General features: G+C 39.8%; 1 protein-coding gene across 1 annotated transcript in view; it reads right to left on the reverse strand.

Annotated features, from left to right (window-relative positions):
• The window catches only part of LOC132551478 (uncharacterized), a 71,519-nt gene that overhangs the window by 15,643 nt on the left and 39,334 nt on the right, over positions 1-16,542 (reverse strand). Inside the window, exons 5-6 of the mRNA XM_060215623.1 lie at positions 3,739-4,253; positions 3,292-3,567 (exon numbers count right to left, since the gene is read on the reverse strand). Coding sequence (XP_060071606.1) covers positions 3,292-3,567; positions 3,739-4,253 — 791 coding nt within the window. The remainder of the gene's footprint in view (positions 1-3,291; positions 3,568-3,738; positions 4,254-16,542) is intronic.

The raw sequence follows: 16,542 nt of genomic DNA on the forward strand, positions 1-16,542 counted from the left end.
TCAAAGTCTGGGAGTGGACTTATTATAGGACATTAAGGGGCCAACACATTATCTCTTACTCAAAGTCTGGGAGTGGACTTATTATAGGACATTAAGGGGCCAACACATTATCTCTTACTCAAAGTCTGGGAGTGGACTTATTATAGGACATTAAGGGGCCAACACATTATCTCTTACTCAAAGTCTGGGAGTGGACTTATTATAGGACATTAAGGGGCCAATGCATTATCTCTTACTCAAAGTCTGGGAGTGGACTTATTATAGGACATCAAGGGGCCAACACATTATCTCTTACTCAAAGTCTGGGAGTGGACTTATTATAGGACATTAAGGGGCCAACACATTATCTCTTACTCAAAGTCTGGGAGTGGACTTATTATAGGACATTAAGGGGCCAACACATTATCTCTTACTCAAAGTCTGGGAGTGGACTTATTATAGGACATTAAGGGGCCAACACATTATCTCTTACTCAAAGTCTGGGAGTAGACTTATTATAGGACATTAAGGGGCCAATGCATTATCTCTTACTCAAAGACTGGGAGTGGACTTATTATAGGACATTAAGGGGCCAACACATTATCTCTTACTCAAAGACTGGGAGTGGACTTATTATAGGACCCCAAGGGGCCAACACATTATCTCTTACTCAAAGACTGGGAGTGGACTTATTATAGGACATTAAGGGGCCAACACATTATCTCTTACTCAAAGTCTGGGAGTAGACTTATTATAGGACATTAAGGGGCCAACACATTATCTCTTACTCAAAGTCTGGGAGTGGACTTATTATAGGACATTAAGGGGCCAACACATTATCTCTTACTCAAAGTCTGGGAGTGGACTTATTATAGGACCCCAAGGGGCCAACACATTATCTCTTACTCAAAGTCTGGGAGTGGACTTATTATAGGACATTAAGGGGCCAACACATTATCTCTTACTCAAAGTCTGGGAGTAGACTTATTATAGGACATTAAGGGGCCAATGCATTATCTCTTACTCAAAGACTGGGAGTGGACTTATTATAGGACATTAAGGGGCCAACACATTATCTCTTACTCAAAGACTGGGAGTGGACTTATTATAGGACCCCAAGGGGCCAACACATTATCTCTTACTCAAAGACTGGGAGTGGACTTATTATAGGACATTAAGGGGCCAACACATTATCTCTTACTCAAAGTCTGGGAGTAGACTTATTATAGGACATTAAGGGGCCAACACATTATCTCTTACTCAAAGTCTGGGAGTGGACTTATTATAGGACATTAAGGGGCCAACACATTATCTCTTACTCAAAGTCTGGGAGTGGACTTATTATAGGACCCCAAGGGGCCAACACATTATCTCTTACTCAAAGTCTGGGAGTGGACTTATTATAGGACATTAAGGGGCCAACACATTATCTCTTACTCAAAGTCTGGGAGTAGACTTATTATAGGACATTAAGGGGCCAATGCATTTCTGCTTAAAAATCAAAGATTGGGCTAATTACAGGACACTGAAAAACATTACTAAATAATATCTCTGTATAGTAATATATACATAAATATATGGATGGGCTTATCACTAGGCATGGGCTTATCACCAGGCATGGGCTTATCAGTAGGTGTTGGCTTATCACTAGGCTTATCACTGGTAACCTACAATATGATGTGAGAGAAATAATTAACATTATTAAAAGGGTATGTGTAGGTGAAACTGATATGAGCATCAAGGGGTATTTCTACAAATACTGTTCATGAATAAATCTCACAGAACTTTCTCTTCACATTAAATGTAAAATTTGAACTTTTAAAATACTCAGTGTCAACTTTTGAGTGACAGATTATGTATGCATGTATGTCGAATGTAAACATACACATATGATCTCTAAAGAAGTATTGATGCATTAGCTGTGTTCTGGCAAATATTCAACTTGTTTGAACATTCTCTTTGATCAAATACCCTACAAGATTTTTTGTCTTATTCATGGAAGAGATCTTTAAGAACATAAAAATTTATTGACATGTTCAAAGTTTAAATCTTTTGTGTCATTCATGTGCATATGCATGCATACATGCATGGTGCATGTGCATGCATGCTTGTTTACAATATGAGTGACCTACCCAATATTCATAACATGAAACAGATCATTATTCCTTGTAGAAATGTACTATAATATCTACACTGATAAACATCACCAAATCCACAGTTAAGTACGTAAAACCGGAAAATGTGTGGTCATTGACTGATTATGGAGATGAGATGTAACACGATGCTGTCTCTCCTAGTCAAAAGGTTTTCCTATACCTTGCCAAGATTTTGACCTTTTCAAGATTTTATGAAGATGAGGTTAGGGTCCCCTTGACACACAAAAACACTTCCCAAGTGAGAACTCAAGATTGTAATTTGCAAATGTTCCTGACCACATCAAATACAACCAAATTTACTTCACCTGGGTACTTAAGGTAGACATATTTAAACGTCATTCAATATCAAAGGTGTGATTTTTTCCATCAGGATTTAATTAGACACAGGGCCCAATGAAGAATTTTTATCAGTTTTCATCAGAAGTAAAAGTTAAAAAGAAGTTATAAGTTAATAACATTTTTTTTTTCAAACCAAGGATTTTATTTTTGTAATTTTCAAGGTCAAAATTAAAGTGAGAATCCTACTGTCTTATCTCTATCATGATTGTATGTAGACAATTTCATAGTTACATGTACTCATATACTTTTTCATTGAATCTATGACATTTCCTAAATATCTGAAAGTAGACCATTATAAAGTATAATAATGATTAAGTAGTTTAAATATTTCAAATTAATTCACAGTAATTTTATTTTTTTTATTCATAAAATAATTTAATTCTCCAACCTGCTAGCTCAATGGATAAATTGTCCACCCTAAAACAATATGCTACAAGCTAATCCCTATATGGGTGTTTTAGTGAATCACATTTCATTTACATCAAATATTTTTCTATAGAAAATGCACAAGCCCTTGATTCAATTGAGTACTTTAAGAAATCTGAACTCTTCTTCAAAAAAAGTACCATTCTTAGCTTTGGGACGCCACCTTAAAGGTTGTCAATACAAAAACTGTCAACATTGTGTACATTTGTAACAGACGAAGTCTCAGAATGGTTTGATGGAAAAAATAACTTCAAACATTATCATGCAGTAAAAAAGTTGGGACAAAAAGACTGTTAATAATGGTATGGACAAAGTGACCGATCAGTCTGAACGATAACACTGACAAAAATTATACATCTGCAATGTCAATCAGAAATACGAAAAAACTTACATCAATGATTTCCTTGAGATATTTTACATAAATCCGTTCTGTTTCTACAATCTCCGCCACCACTCTCTGGACATACGTCACATATTTGGAAGGACTTGTACTGTCTCGGCGTATGAACGAATTAGAGGAACGTGGTGTGACCCCAGGGCTAATCCCTGCCCCTGGGGAATCACTTACTCCTGGAGCTACAGATGAGGCAGGTGGTGTGACACTTGAGTTTTTTGAAGTATCTAGAGATCCCTGAAGTGGACTTGAAGAGACGTTTTCATTACATTGCTTGTTAAGGAAACTCCCTGTATTTGTATCTACAGATTCTTTTTCAATGGCCTCTGTCTCGTTTTTATGATTTTCCAGGTCATTGTTTTCTGATGAATGACTAGCATTTGAAAGACCGCTAGCAGATGACGCAGTGCTAACAGATGACAGAACACTGGCAGAAGAATGAACACTAACAGCAGAACTGTCATACTTTTTCGAGTTTTCACTATCGGTATCCACCGACATATCATCGTCAGCTGTTCCGTTTGGTACGTCATCGTCTATATACATCAACTGATCCAATTTCTCCATGTCACCACGTCCTAACGTCACAGGATCACATTCGCATAAGTTTGGTCGTTTTCTAATGTGACGAGGAAGTGATGACGACGACGAAGAGGACACAGAACTAATGCTGAGTGGACGTTTCTTACTGTCATTAAGATCATGGTTTTGTCCAGTAACATTGCCATGGCAACCATTTCCATCACATGCTGTTTCACCTGAATCTAGTTTGATTAATGGTGGAATTTGTGATGCTGTGTCCTCATTGGTGGAATGGCTGTCTGATATATTATTTGCATTGGTTGAAGAAGATGTGCTTTGGTCATGTGATTGGTCCCCAACATCTTGTGATGTTTTATTGGCTAAAGCAATACTGTCATAGAGAGACAAGAGCGATGGCGCCAGATCTAGGGATGACCCTGAAACAACAAATGTTGTATTATTAGAAAATTATGATCAACAACAGAAGTATCATAAACCAATGTAACGTTTAACTAAACATTTCGGCTCGGCATTTCAGAACTCCTGGGTTACATAAAAATGTATTAAACAGAACTAAATGGTCTGACCAGCTTAATAGCAAGTAGCAGATAGAATATTTTGTAAAAATATTAATTTGGTCATATGGAGATTCGAAGCCAGAAAATGTCTTCCTACTGTGTACAGTTATTTACCTGGCAAATGTGCAAATCTATATACCTGCAGCTTCTCAGAAATTGCATCCATTATGTATTGCATGGTTTTGAATAGCCATATCATTGGAATGCACACCTAAGTAAACTGCCTGGATCACCAAGTAACAAGTGCCAAGAATCTGATCAATTGATTTGTAGAGGTAAGTCTAAATTATATATATATACCTGTACTTTTTTCATTCACAAAATATTCAAGGTGATGTAAAGTACAGAACCAACAGACATTTTAAATGATGGAGCTGAAAGATGAATGTCTGGTTTATACAGGTATCCAGGTTACACAGGTTTAATTTACAGAGAAGTTGATTCAGCTTTATGAAGCCTAGGTATCCAGGTTACACAGGTTTAATTTACAGAGAAGTTGATTCAGCTTTATGAAGCCTAGGTATCCAGATTACACAGGTTTAATTTACAGAGAAGTTGATTCAGCTTTATGAAGCCTAGGTATCCAGGTTACAAAGGTTTAATTTACAGAGAAGTTGATTCAGCTTTATGAAGCCAAAGAGGATTACTTAGATATATACACAGTGGGATTTATATTACATTGTATGAAGTTATATAAATTTTCTCGCTATCAATTATATGTGATATTTTATGTCATATCGGTTACTTAAGTTACCCCCCATCCCTCCATCGACTCATATCAAATAATATTTTTAATAAAACCTCATCCAGAATTTTACAACAATATGATAATCCCCCATCAATACTGTATCAGGGAATTCTTACTTTTACTCTCCCTGGCTTCCTCTTTCTCAAAACTTCTATTTATAATGAAGATGTCCTTGCCCAGATCATCAAGGTCACTTACACAGGAAGTCAGTGCCCTAGATATGCCTAAAAAACAATGTTTCTCTCATAAACCTTTTGATTCTGTCAGTTATTTTGAAGGAGAAAAATGCCCTACTTGGGAAAATTTATAACAAAATTTAAGTTTTGGAAAAAATCTTTTTTCTTTTTCAAACTTTGTTTTGGCGAGGAAAACAGAAAAAGCAGTAAAATAAAACAGACATTTTCGCTCACTTGAATTTATGATTGACAAGAGTTCTGGAGTTATGATGTTTATAAGATACACCAGTAAACATTTACCGGTGTATATCTGAAAGCTGTGGTACGGGTTGTGCCATATGTTTGGGGGACAGGCTGATGGGATCCACAGTCAGCCTGGCCCCAGCGTAACCCCTCAACATACAGCCTAGCCTGTTAATGTAGCCTGTCATCCCTATCGTTCTTCTAAACATTTGCCTGGAATTAACATCAGTATCTAGCATAACAACTTCATGTTTATTCTATTAAGGACTTTGTGAGGATCCAAATGGCACTCTCACCTGTGCTCACGGGAAATCATTCCCGATAATTTACACTGAAGCACTTCCCTGTTATGAATTTATATCGCAGATATAGCATACTCATACAATTAACGGCCGACTGTTTGATAGTTTTGGTAAAAATATCTGTGTGTTTTACTCCCAAGAGTTATGCATTATAAGATATCTGATTCAGAAGTAATGATAACAAAGAGGTCCATCCGGTCTGTATCTGCACTGCAGTAGCGTTCAACAAAGAACTGTGGTCAGATTGTTTTTATCGTCAATACGAATGCGATCAGGACGACAGATAAATAGGTTGACGTCCATAATGACATCATAGCCATTTATCTGTGACCCTGATTGTATTCGTATCTACGTTTCAAATATTATTTTTAATATTATCTTTGGATATCTTATCAAGATAGGTTTTCCCTTGTATATTTATTTGCTGGAGCAGCTCCTGAAAATCTCTATCACCTAAAGATAAGTGTGAATTTATACTGTGTACAACATGCAAAGCATTGAGGTTATGAAGGTCAACATGACGTCACACTATTGTCTTGTGATCTAAAATGTATTTCCATTCCTGTAAAAACAATCCAGACATAGGTCAACACGTCATCAACATGACGTCACACTATTGTCTTGTGATCTAAAATGTATTTCCATTCCTGTAAAAACAATCCAGACATAGGTCAACACGTCATCAACATGACGTCACACTATTGTCTTGTGATCTACAATGTATTTCCATTCCTGTAAAAACAATCCAGACATAGGTCAACACGTCATCAACATGACGTCACACTATTGTCTTGTGATCTACAATGTATTTCCATTCCTGTAAAAACAATCCAGACATAGGTCAACACGTCATCAACATGACGTCACACTACTGTTTTGTGATCTAGAATTTTTTCATATTCAAATACAATCCAAATGAATGTCTCTCTAATGACATTTTCGTAAATGATGTTGAATGATAAAGGATTACCATATAACAAACAGTACCTTACTATTATTTAATTGTAATTAAAATTTGGAAACTATACACCAATAAAGAAGAATTTCTAATAAGTAAATTAAAATGTAGAAAAGAAGTCCAACAATGCAGTCTCATTGAATTAAGCATTTATGTTCATTGTTTTGAAACAACCAATGGTTTTAATGGATTTTTTTAATGTATATCTAATTAACCATCAGTACCATTTTTCAATCAGAGCCTTTAATTCAAAACATTATTCCTTGAAAAATGTCACAAAGGTCACAAGTTCTGATTGAGATGGTTCTAAAGAAGAAGATTTATTAATTTAGATATCAATATATTTCTTGCCTATGCTAACTAATTACATTCCCTTTCACCCAAATTATAATGCAAGTAGATTCAACATCCTACCGAAGGTAACAAACACTGTCATAGGATATCAATTCCCATAGTTTTCATTGATAACCTTTGACTTCCATACAAAGACCCTTTAATACCTCGTATTCTGGTTTCATATAAAAATATCACACCCAGACTAATCTGTCTGTCTGGCTGATTCAACACAACAATAACATTGTCTCCCCTTAAACAAACTTTTCCTGCAATATCATTGTCAAAATACATACTTTTTTAAAAACTTTTTTATGGCAAAGAACAATAACATTGTACTTGATTCATGGTGATGATAGACACACAATACTTACCAAAATAAAACTGAACTCGTGTGTTCACTAAAATATAGCCAATCCAATATCCACAAACTCATTCATGGACTGAACTAGTTTAAGAGTTTTCCCTCACAATAAATTTCACATAATTGACTGGTTAAAATTACAAACTCTACATTTAACATAAAGGTCAAACCTATCTTGGAGATCAAAAGTCTTTGTATAGCTGACCCCAATTTTATAATTTTATTTTCTACATTTAGTCATACCTGTGTATGAAAAATAACCTGATATTTACCTGTGTGTAAGGACCAATCTATATGATCAACAACCTGTGTATAAAGATTATCCAACATCAAACCATCAGATAAAGAAAATCTCCTGATTTACATGTATATAAAATGTAACATATGATGTGCATCATTAAATATGTAGATAGGTCAATTATGAGACACGTCAATGAATGTAGATGTCTTATAATCAATTCATAATTGGACAACGACCAGTTTGTTCAACAGAGTAAAAAGGAAGTGGGTTTAGCTGTTGTATACAGAACATGGGTTACACATTTAATGATGACCAGAAAGCATCCAACAAAATAATCAGCTGTTTATGTTATGTACTTTACATTTTGATGATAAACAAGGCCTGTATCAGATGACACAGGAATCACCAATGTTTAACTCTGATTCAAACCAAACTCAACAAAACACATGTAAACAGAGACAATATACAGAAATACTTTGCTTATCTTCCGGACCCATCAACAAAAGTAAACTGAATACTTCCCTTGTCTTTTTTTATTTTTTTGTGCCATCAATTTCCTGTTACCGATGCTTATGATGAAGTGTGACTTTATTTGAAACAAACAAATGACTGTTAATGTTGAAGTAAAGTCGTTGATACTGATACGAAGCCTCAGTGCCACAAACCTACAGTAAATATGATCTGTTGTTACCCCTCTAACCTCGTACAGATTGACTCTGTTATCTCATCCTTCTCCTGATGAGAACATCAGTCGTGGTCTCCTGATTACTGTGGGCAGGCCAGACCCCAGATTACACAGGAAACACAATACTCAGGCCTGCTTGTTATCAGGTTCTTTCTCTTGTTAAAATAAGATTACATTACTGGTAGGATCTAGATTTATTTCCATCAAAATGGGAATGAAGGGCACATATTTCTTCTGCAGAAAGTTCTCAACAGTGATAAAGACATAAAAAGTTCAAAACTATCAGTAAAATGTAGATGTAGTCTTGTGGAAGGGAGTCAGTGGAGGAGGGGTTGTGTGGAAGGGACTCAGTGGAGGAGGGGTCGCGTGGATGGGAGTCAGTGGAAGAGGGGTCGTGTGGATGGGAGTCAGTGGAGGAGGGGTCGTGTGGATGGGAGTCAGTGGAGGAAGGGTCGTGTGGATGGGAGTCAGTGGAGGAGGGGTCGTGTGGATGGGACTTAGTGGAGGAGGGGTCGTGTGGAAGGGAGTCAGTGGAGGAGGGGTCGTGTGGAAGGGAGTCAGTGGAGGAGGGGTCGTGTGGATGGGAGTCAGTGGAGGAGGGGTTGTGTGGATGGGAGTCAGTGGAGGAGGGGTCGTGTGGATGGGAGTCAGTGGAGGAAGGGTCGTGTGGATGGGAGTCAGTGGAGGAGGGGTCATGAGGAAGAGAGTCAGTGGAGGAGGGGTCGTGTGGAAGGAAGTCAGTGGAGGAGGGGGTCGTGTGGATGGGAGTCAGTGGAGGAGGGGTCGTGTGGAAGGGATTTAGTGGAGGAGGGGTCGTGTTGATGGGAGTTAGTGGAGGAGGGGTCGTGTGGAAGGGAGTCAGTGGAAGAGCAGTAGTGTGGAAGGGATTTAGTGGAGGAGGGGTCGTGTTGATGGGAGTCAGTGGAGGAGGGGTCGTGTGGATGGGAGTCAGTGGAGGAGGGGTCGTGTGGATGGGAGTCAGTGGAGGAGGGGTCGTGAGGAAGAGAGTCAGTGGAGGAGGGGTCGTGTGGAAGGAAGTCAGTGGAGGAGGGGGTCGTGTGGATGGGAGTCAGTGGAGGAGGGGTCGTGTGGAAGGGAGTCAGTGGAGGAGGTTTCGTGTGGAAGGGAGTCAGTGGAGGAAGGGTTGTGTGGATGGGAGTCAGTGGAGGAGGGGTTGTGTGGATGGGAGTCAGTGGAGGAGGGGTCGTGTGGATGGGAGTCAGTGGAGGAGGGGTCGTGAGGAAGAGAGTCAGTGGAAGAGCGGTCGTGTGGAAGGGAGTCAGTGGAGGAGGGGTCGTGTTGATGGGAGTTAGTGGAGGAGGGGTCGTGTGGAAGAGAGTCAGTGGAAGAGCGGTCGTGTGGAAGGGATTTAGTGGAGGAGGGGTCGTGTTGATGGGAGTTAGTGGAGGAGGGGTCGTGTGGAAGAGAGTCAGTGGAAGAGCGGTCGTGTGGAAGGGATTTAGTGGAGGAGGGGTCGTGTTGATGGGAGTTAGTGGAGGAGGGGTCGTGTGGAAGGGAGTCAGTGGAAGAGCAGTCGTGTGGAAGGGATTTAGTGGAGGAGGGGTCGTGTTGATGGGAGTCAGTGGAGGAGGGGTCGTGTGGATGGGAGTCAGTGGAGGAGGGGTCGTGTGGATGGGAGTCAGTGGAGGAGGGGTCGTGTGGATGGGAGTCAGTGGAGGAGGGGGTCGTGTGGATGGGAGTCAGTGGAGGAGGGGTTGTGTGGATGGGAGTCAGTGGAGGAGGGGTCGTGTGGATGGGAGTCAGTGGAGGAAGGGTCGTGTGGATGGGAGTCAGTGGAGGAGGGGTCATGAGGAAGAGAGTCAGTGGAGGAGGGGTCGTGTGGAAGGAAGTCAGTGGAGGAGGGGGTCGTGTGGATGGGAGTCAGTGGAGGAGGGGTCGTGTGGAAGGGATTTAGTGGAGGAGGGGTCGTGTTGATGGGAGTTAGTGGAGGAGGGGTCGTGTGGAAGGGAGTCAGTGGAAGAGCAGTAGTGTGGAAGGGATTTAGTGGAGGAGGGGTCGTGTTGATGGGAGTCAGTGGAGGAGGGGTCGTGTGGATGGGAGTCAGTGGAGGAGGGGTCGTGTGGATGGGAGTCAGTGGAGGAGGGGTCGTGAGGAAGAGAGTCAGTGGAGGAGGGGTCGTGTGGAAGGAAGTCAGTGGAGGAGGGGGTCGTGTGGATGGGAGTCAGTGGAGGAGGGGTCGTGTGGAAGGGATTTAGTGGAGGAGGGGTCGTGTTGATGGGAGTTAGTGGAGGAGGGGTCGTGTGGAAGGGAGTCAGTGGAAGAGCAGTAGTGTGGAAGGGATTTAGTGGAGGAGGGGTCGTGTTGATGGGAGTCAGTGGAGGAGGGGTCGTGTGGATGGGAGTCAGTGGAGGAGGGGTCGTGTGGATGGGAGTCAGTGGAGGAGGGGTCGTGAGGAAGAGAGTCAGTGGAGGAGGGGTCGTGTGGAAGGAAGTCAGTGGAGGAGGGGGTCGTGTGGATGGGAGTCAGTGGAGGAGGGGTCGTGTGGAAGGGAGTCAGTGGAGGAGGTTTCGTGTGGAAGGGAGTCAGTGGAGGAAGGGTTGTGTGGATGGGAGTCAGTGGAGGAGGGGTTGTGTGGATGGGAGTCAGTGGAGGAGGGGTCGTGTGGATGGGAGTCAGTGGAGGAGGGGTCGTGAGGAAGAGAGTCAGTGGAAGAGCGGTCGTGTGGAAGGGATTTAGTGGAGGAGGGGTCGTGTTGATGGGAGTTAGTGGAGGAGGGGTCGTGTGGAAGAGAGTCAGTGGAAGAGCGGTCGTGTGGAAGGGATTTAGTGGAGGAGGGGTCGTGTTGATGGGAGTTAGTGGAGGAGGGGTCGTGTGGAAGAGAGTCAGTGGAAGAGCGGTCGTGTGGAAGGGATTTAGTGGAGGAGGGGTCGTGTTGATGGGAGTTAGTGGAGGAGGGGTCGTGTGGAAGGGAGTCAGTGGAAGAGCAGTCGTGTGGAAGGGATTTAGTGGAGGAGGGGTCGTGTTGATGGGAGTCAGTGGAGGAGGGGTCGTGTGGATGGGAGTCAGTGGAGGAGGGGTCGTGTGGATGGGAGTCAGTGGAGGAGGGGTTGTGTGGAAGGGAGTCAGTGGAGGAGGTTTCGTGTGAAAGGGAGTCAGTGGAGGAGGGGCCGTGTAGATGGGAGTCAGTGCAGGAGGGGGTCAAAACAAAGAGAGAGAAGGGAAAAGGGGTTGAGAGGGGTGGGAGGGGATATAAAGATGTAAGTCTATAATATCTATCAAAGACAAAGGAGCTTTGGTAATATTGGAGGCTGGCACTCCAGCAGATCATAAGGATCAAAAGGTCAAACCCTCCACACCAATACACCCCAGTGTAAAACAATTCCACTGTGTGATCTATATCCTCCTTACTAGTTATCAGTTCTCTACCAAAATCCTTGTTTTATGTTCAGAGATACAAGCTCTTTGAGTTACAAAATAAGTTCTATCATTCACACCAACGAATAAATGATTGAATAGCTCTACAATATCAATACCCTATTCGCTTCAAAAAATTGTAAAGATTACGCCCCCTCCTCGTCCCCCAAGTCCGCCCCCTATATTTGAAAATGTCATCAATCCTTCATTAAGTCTCTAAAATGATTGAGCTGTGGCATCCTTTACAATGCACTCAATGACCTTTTCCTGTACTTTGAAAAGTTAATTATACAGATTACTGCAGAAGTAATGCTCACTGCTACATAGCTTCAAACATCAAAGTAAGACATTTACGATTACAGTATATCACTGTCAGGTTCAAACACAGATATTTCTCTGTAAAGCCGCCTCATAGTGTGTTCCTTTAATCATGCTTCTTAGCAACAAAAAAATATTACCCTGTTCATCCTAGACTAAAAACGCAATATTCTACCAGAAAATGTGTAGGAAATATTCATAGTTTTTGCTACAAAAAGTCTGTTAGCTTTTTTTCATGGTTGTCATGGCAACTAGGTTTTTGCACTGTCTCCTTGATAGCAGCAAAGATTCATTTGGTGACCTCTGACCTCTGAGGACATTATAACTTGCAATTCAAACCATCAAAATCATCAAAGGACATCCTATATCATTTTATGTAAGTCAATGTCAATAGCATGATTTTATTTCAGAATTTTTTTCGGTTTTTTTTGCCAAAGGTTTAAGAATTTGTCTTTCAAATTACGATGATCTAGTCACACATATTTGAATTGAAGCTCTGAACAATTTCCTGTTCACCACCATAACTAGACGCACAAATAAGTTGACTATGTCATAAACTGCGTCATGAAGTCGTCACAGAGTCGAAAAGCAGATTGCCTCAATCCTTCAAGACAGAACAGACGCGTTGATAGATTACATAGATAACATTTAATACATTGCCAACAACCTGCTGTGGTTTAGGGTTCATTATATACGGAAATGTTCTACTAAAGATAGTTCAAGAACCGAAAACAGGTACAACAACTGTGGTGACTGAGTACAAAGTAAGACATAAAGAGAAGTACAAGGTTACAGTGAGCCTGATCATCGCCGACTTGTCCACAACAGAAATAGTGATGATTTGTTTTACGTCTTTAGTTAATTAGGAGTACATCTGTATATATACCTATCCAGCCGATAATTGTTCTTTTCTGATTGTTAGCCAACAAACTTTACATCTACCCTGATCAATTAGTCAACCACACTGACCTTTCTCCTTTATATTTCATAACCAAAAATATTGGTAACCAAAATTATCATTTCTGAACCAAGAATTACACAAATTACCATTTTCAAAATTCAAAATATACAGGTTTTCAGAGTCTACTGGTTTCCATACAAATATGTACACATTAGGTGTTTAAGAACTGATGTGCATTATACAGGTGTCTGCCTATAAACAGGATTTGCTCTTCAAATCATTTCCCTCGATATAAACCATACCAAGTCAAAACTTTATTATTCAACAGGTTTCAGTGGATAATCATGAAAACCATATCTATTTTCAGTAAGAGATAAGAATAAAAGTTGTGGGAGGTTTGTCAGCTCCCGAGGGGTCCTGGCTTTCCTCTGGTGTATTGGGTCAAAAGTTTATCAGATCCTGACTCAAAGAACATCCTCACGATAAATCGAATCATGACTGAACCAAACCGTTTTGGTGGAAATTATATCACACTAGGGTTACGGTTCCAAAAGCTAAAACACATCTTTGAGGAAATTAGTCAGAGATTTGTTGAAATGATAAAAATCCAGTTATTTATGGCATTTCTCGATGTCAAAGTAAGTCATGCTTCTGCAGTAAACTGCAGGAAATCTTGATGAAATTCATAGCCCAGGCTTTGAATCCATCCTTTATTTTTAGAATCTATTAGCATCCCTTCATTCAAAAGAAATTTTGAACTGTAACTTGACACATCTGTAGAAATATCCTCATGAAAACGATAAAACACATGTTAGAAATTCACCCGTTTATATCAATGTAAATACTAAACATCTCAAGTATATTTCCTGTTTTTATGTCCGAGGTCAATAAAATGTTTGAAAGAGTTATAGTTTAATACCTATTCACTTTGAGAGCATTTATGACTTTGGTCACATTCTTTACAACACATGGCTTGGCCAGGGCAAGTTTGACACTTCCGATTTCTTTTGAATTGAACTTCTGTAATTTTCTTTCCTGTTCTTATTTACAACCATGATTCACCTGTTTTATCACTTTGTAGCCCCTTTAAGGTCTTTCTGTATCGATGGGCAGTTAATTTCACGAAAAATCAACCACACGAAAGTAACACTTTACCAGTTGGTCTTCACAATACCATTCTACGCTGGTCATTCAAATCAAAACGTTAAAGAGAAGTAGAAAAAGAGAAAATCCAGACAGGGAAGTCAATAAAAAACTAGTGATATCTTTATAAATCAGCATGAAAATTCCTAAATGAAAAGGGGATATTAAATTCATTTTCTTTAGAGTATGACTGAGTTTAACAAAAACACCCACACCAGAAAGCAGCTCAGTAAATAAGAACATTTATAAACCTTCTTGAGACAAATTTTAACCCGTTGACCGAGTTCCGTCATCGGTATAATCTCCTTGTAAGTCCCTTTAATAAAATTCTCCTACACTCTATTATCAGTGTCTCCTTACATAATGTTACCGATCAGATTTCTAGTGGGTAGGTACATAAATGTTTTCAGGCTCTAACCTTATAAATCGGACTTAAATTCAGACTTTAGCTGTCGACTAGACAGTAATACAAGGCCAATATACAATCCTGTCTATGACCAGTATAACATAGTTCACACTCGATTGACCTGTGACATATTGACAATAGCCTGACGATAAAGTGCTATTTACATTTTGATGGCATTACCATATGTATCTAGTGGTAAGCCCAGCATCCATCATACAAATTCTTAATCAAAGTCTGGGGTGGTAGGCTTTTTACAAGACCATGAAATAGCACAGATTTAAAATCTTTTGAATAGTAATATATGGGTGGGCTTATTACCAGCCATGGGTTAATGTCAGAAAAACATGGTACACTGACACTCAAAAGTATTTTTGTTTTCAAGACAAAATGGGAGATAAGCTAGTACCCAGGGCCATTGATGAAATTATAGTCATTGTCTATATTCTGTTTATATAGTTCATATGGCCATTTATAGTGTCAACACACTGAACTATCACGAATTGAGGAGAAATCATTCCCATCCTAAGCAGTTTTCAATGAGCTAACTATAGTCCTTACCACTAACTCATCTGAAGCAGAATGTTAAGCAGAAAGTCTCTATCAGGGCACAGAACTCTGAATCTTCTTCAATTTACCAGAATGATGCTTAACACTATTACCTAAAGTGAGATATTACCAAGATATAGATCTCATATTAAGCTGCTTCTTAAAACTCATACAACTGGGATGGCGGTGGTACAACTCTGATGTCGTCACCTCAGCAGCTTGGCTTTGTACATTCCATGTGAGTTTGTATCTACATCCGGTATAAAACAATGGATGTACATCAGTTTGGTATATATATTTTGTACATGATATCTAATATTTCCTAAGAACATACGACTGCTTTAGTCAGAGCTTGTTTTTAATGTTGATATCCTTTTCCTCTGCTGTCACACACAATGGTTATTACAATCATCGACTTGTGAATAAAAATGTTGGATACCTTCCTGTCCAAGGAAGAGTACAATATCTTACGATGTACAACTGTTACACCTGTAAAGACCCTACAGATGAATACCACTGTCTTACCAAGCTGTAAATAGGTCATTTCTTCACAGTCACATAACTCTCAAACCTTTACCAGTCATGTATTATGAGAAAACAACTTGGAGATATTGGTTAGTCTCCATCCCAGGAAATCTGCCCCTAACACCGACCAACAGAACATACATGTACCTCCTCTCTTTCCTCCAAAATTTGCATCTTTAACTTTCCAAAGATCTTTTGATTTATGATTTCTACGGCTCAATAACAATTAGTCAACCATCAAGAAAAACTTACCACTATATATCAACAGAGATCAAGTGAGTTCTGGTTTACCAAGTGAGTTCTGGTTTACCATCAAGATTGTCTGTACCACTATATATCAACAGAGATCAAGTGAGTTCTGGTTTACCATCAAGAAAAACTTACCACTATATATCAACAGAGATCAAGTGAGTTCTGGTTTACCATCGAGATTGTCTGTACCACTATATATCAACAGAGATCAAGTGAGTTCTGGTTTACCATCAAGATTGTCTGTACCACTATATATCAACAGAGATCAAGTGAGTTCTGGTTTACCATCAAGAAAAACTTACCACTATATATCAACAGAGATCAAGTGAGTTCTGGTTTACCATCAAGATTGTCTGTACCACTATATATCAACAGAGATCAAGTGAGTTCTGGTTTACCATCGAGATTGTCTGTACCACTATATATCAACAGAGATCAAGTGAGTTCTGGTTTACCATCGAGATTGTCTGTACCACTATATATCAACAGAGATCAAGTGAGTTCTGGTTTACCATCGAGATTGTCTGTACCACTATATATCAACAGAGATCAAGTGAGTTCTGGTTTACCATCGAGATTGTCTGTACCACTATATATCAACAGAGATCAAGTGAGTTCTGGTTTACCATCGA

Source organism: Ylistrum balloti, unplaced genomic scaffold (genome assembly GCF_031769215.1).
Source record: "Ylistrum balloti isolate Yb309-2 unplaced genomic scaffold, AGI_CSIRO_Ybal_v1 Utg370200, whole genome shotgun sequence".
Taxonomy (NCBI): domain Eukaryota; kingdom Metazoa; phylum Mollusca; class Bivalvia; order Pectinida; family Pectinidae; genus Ylistrum; species Ylistrum balloti.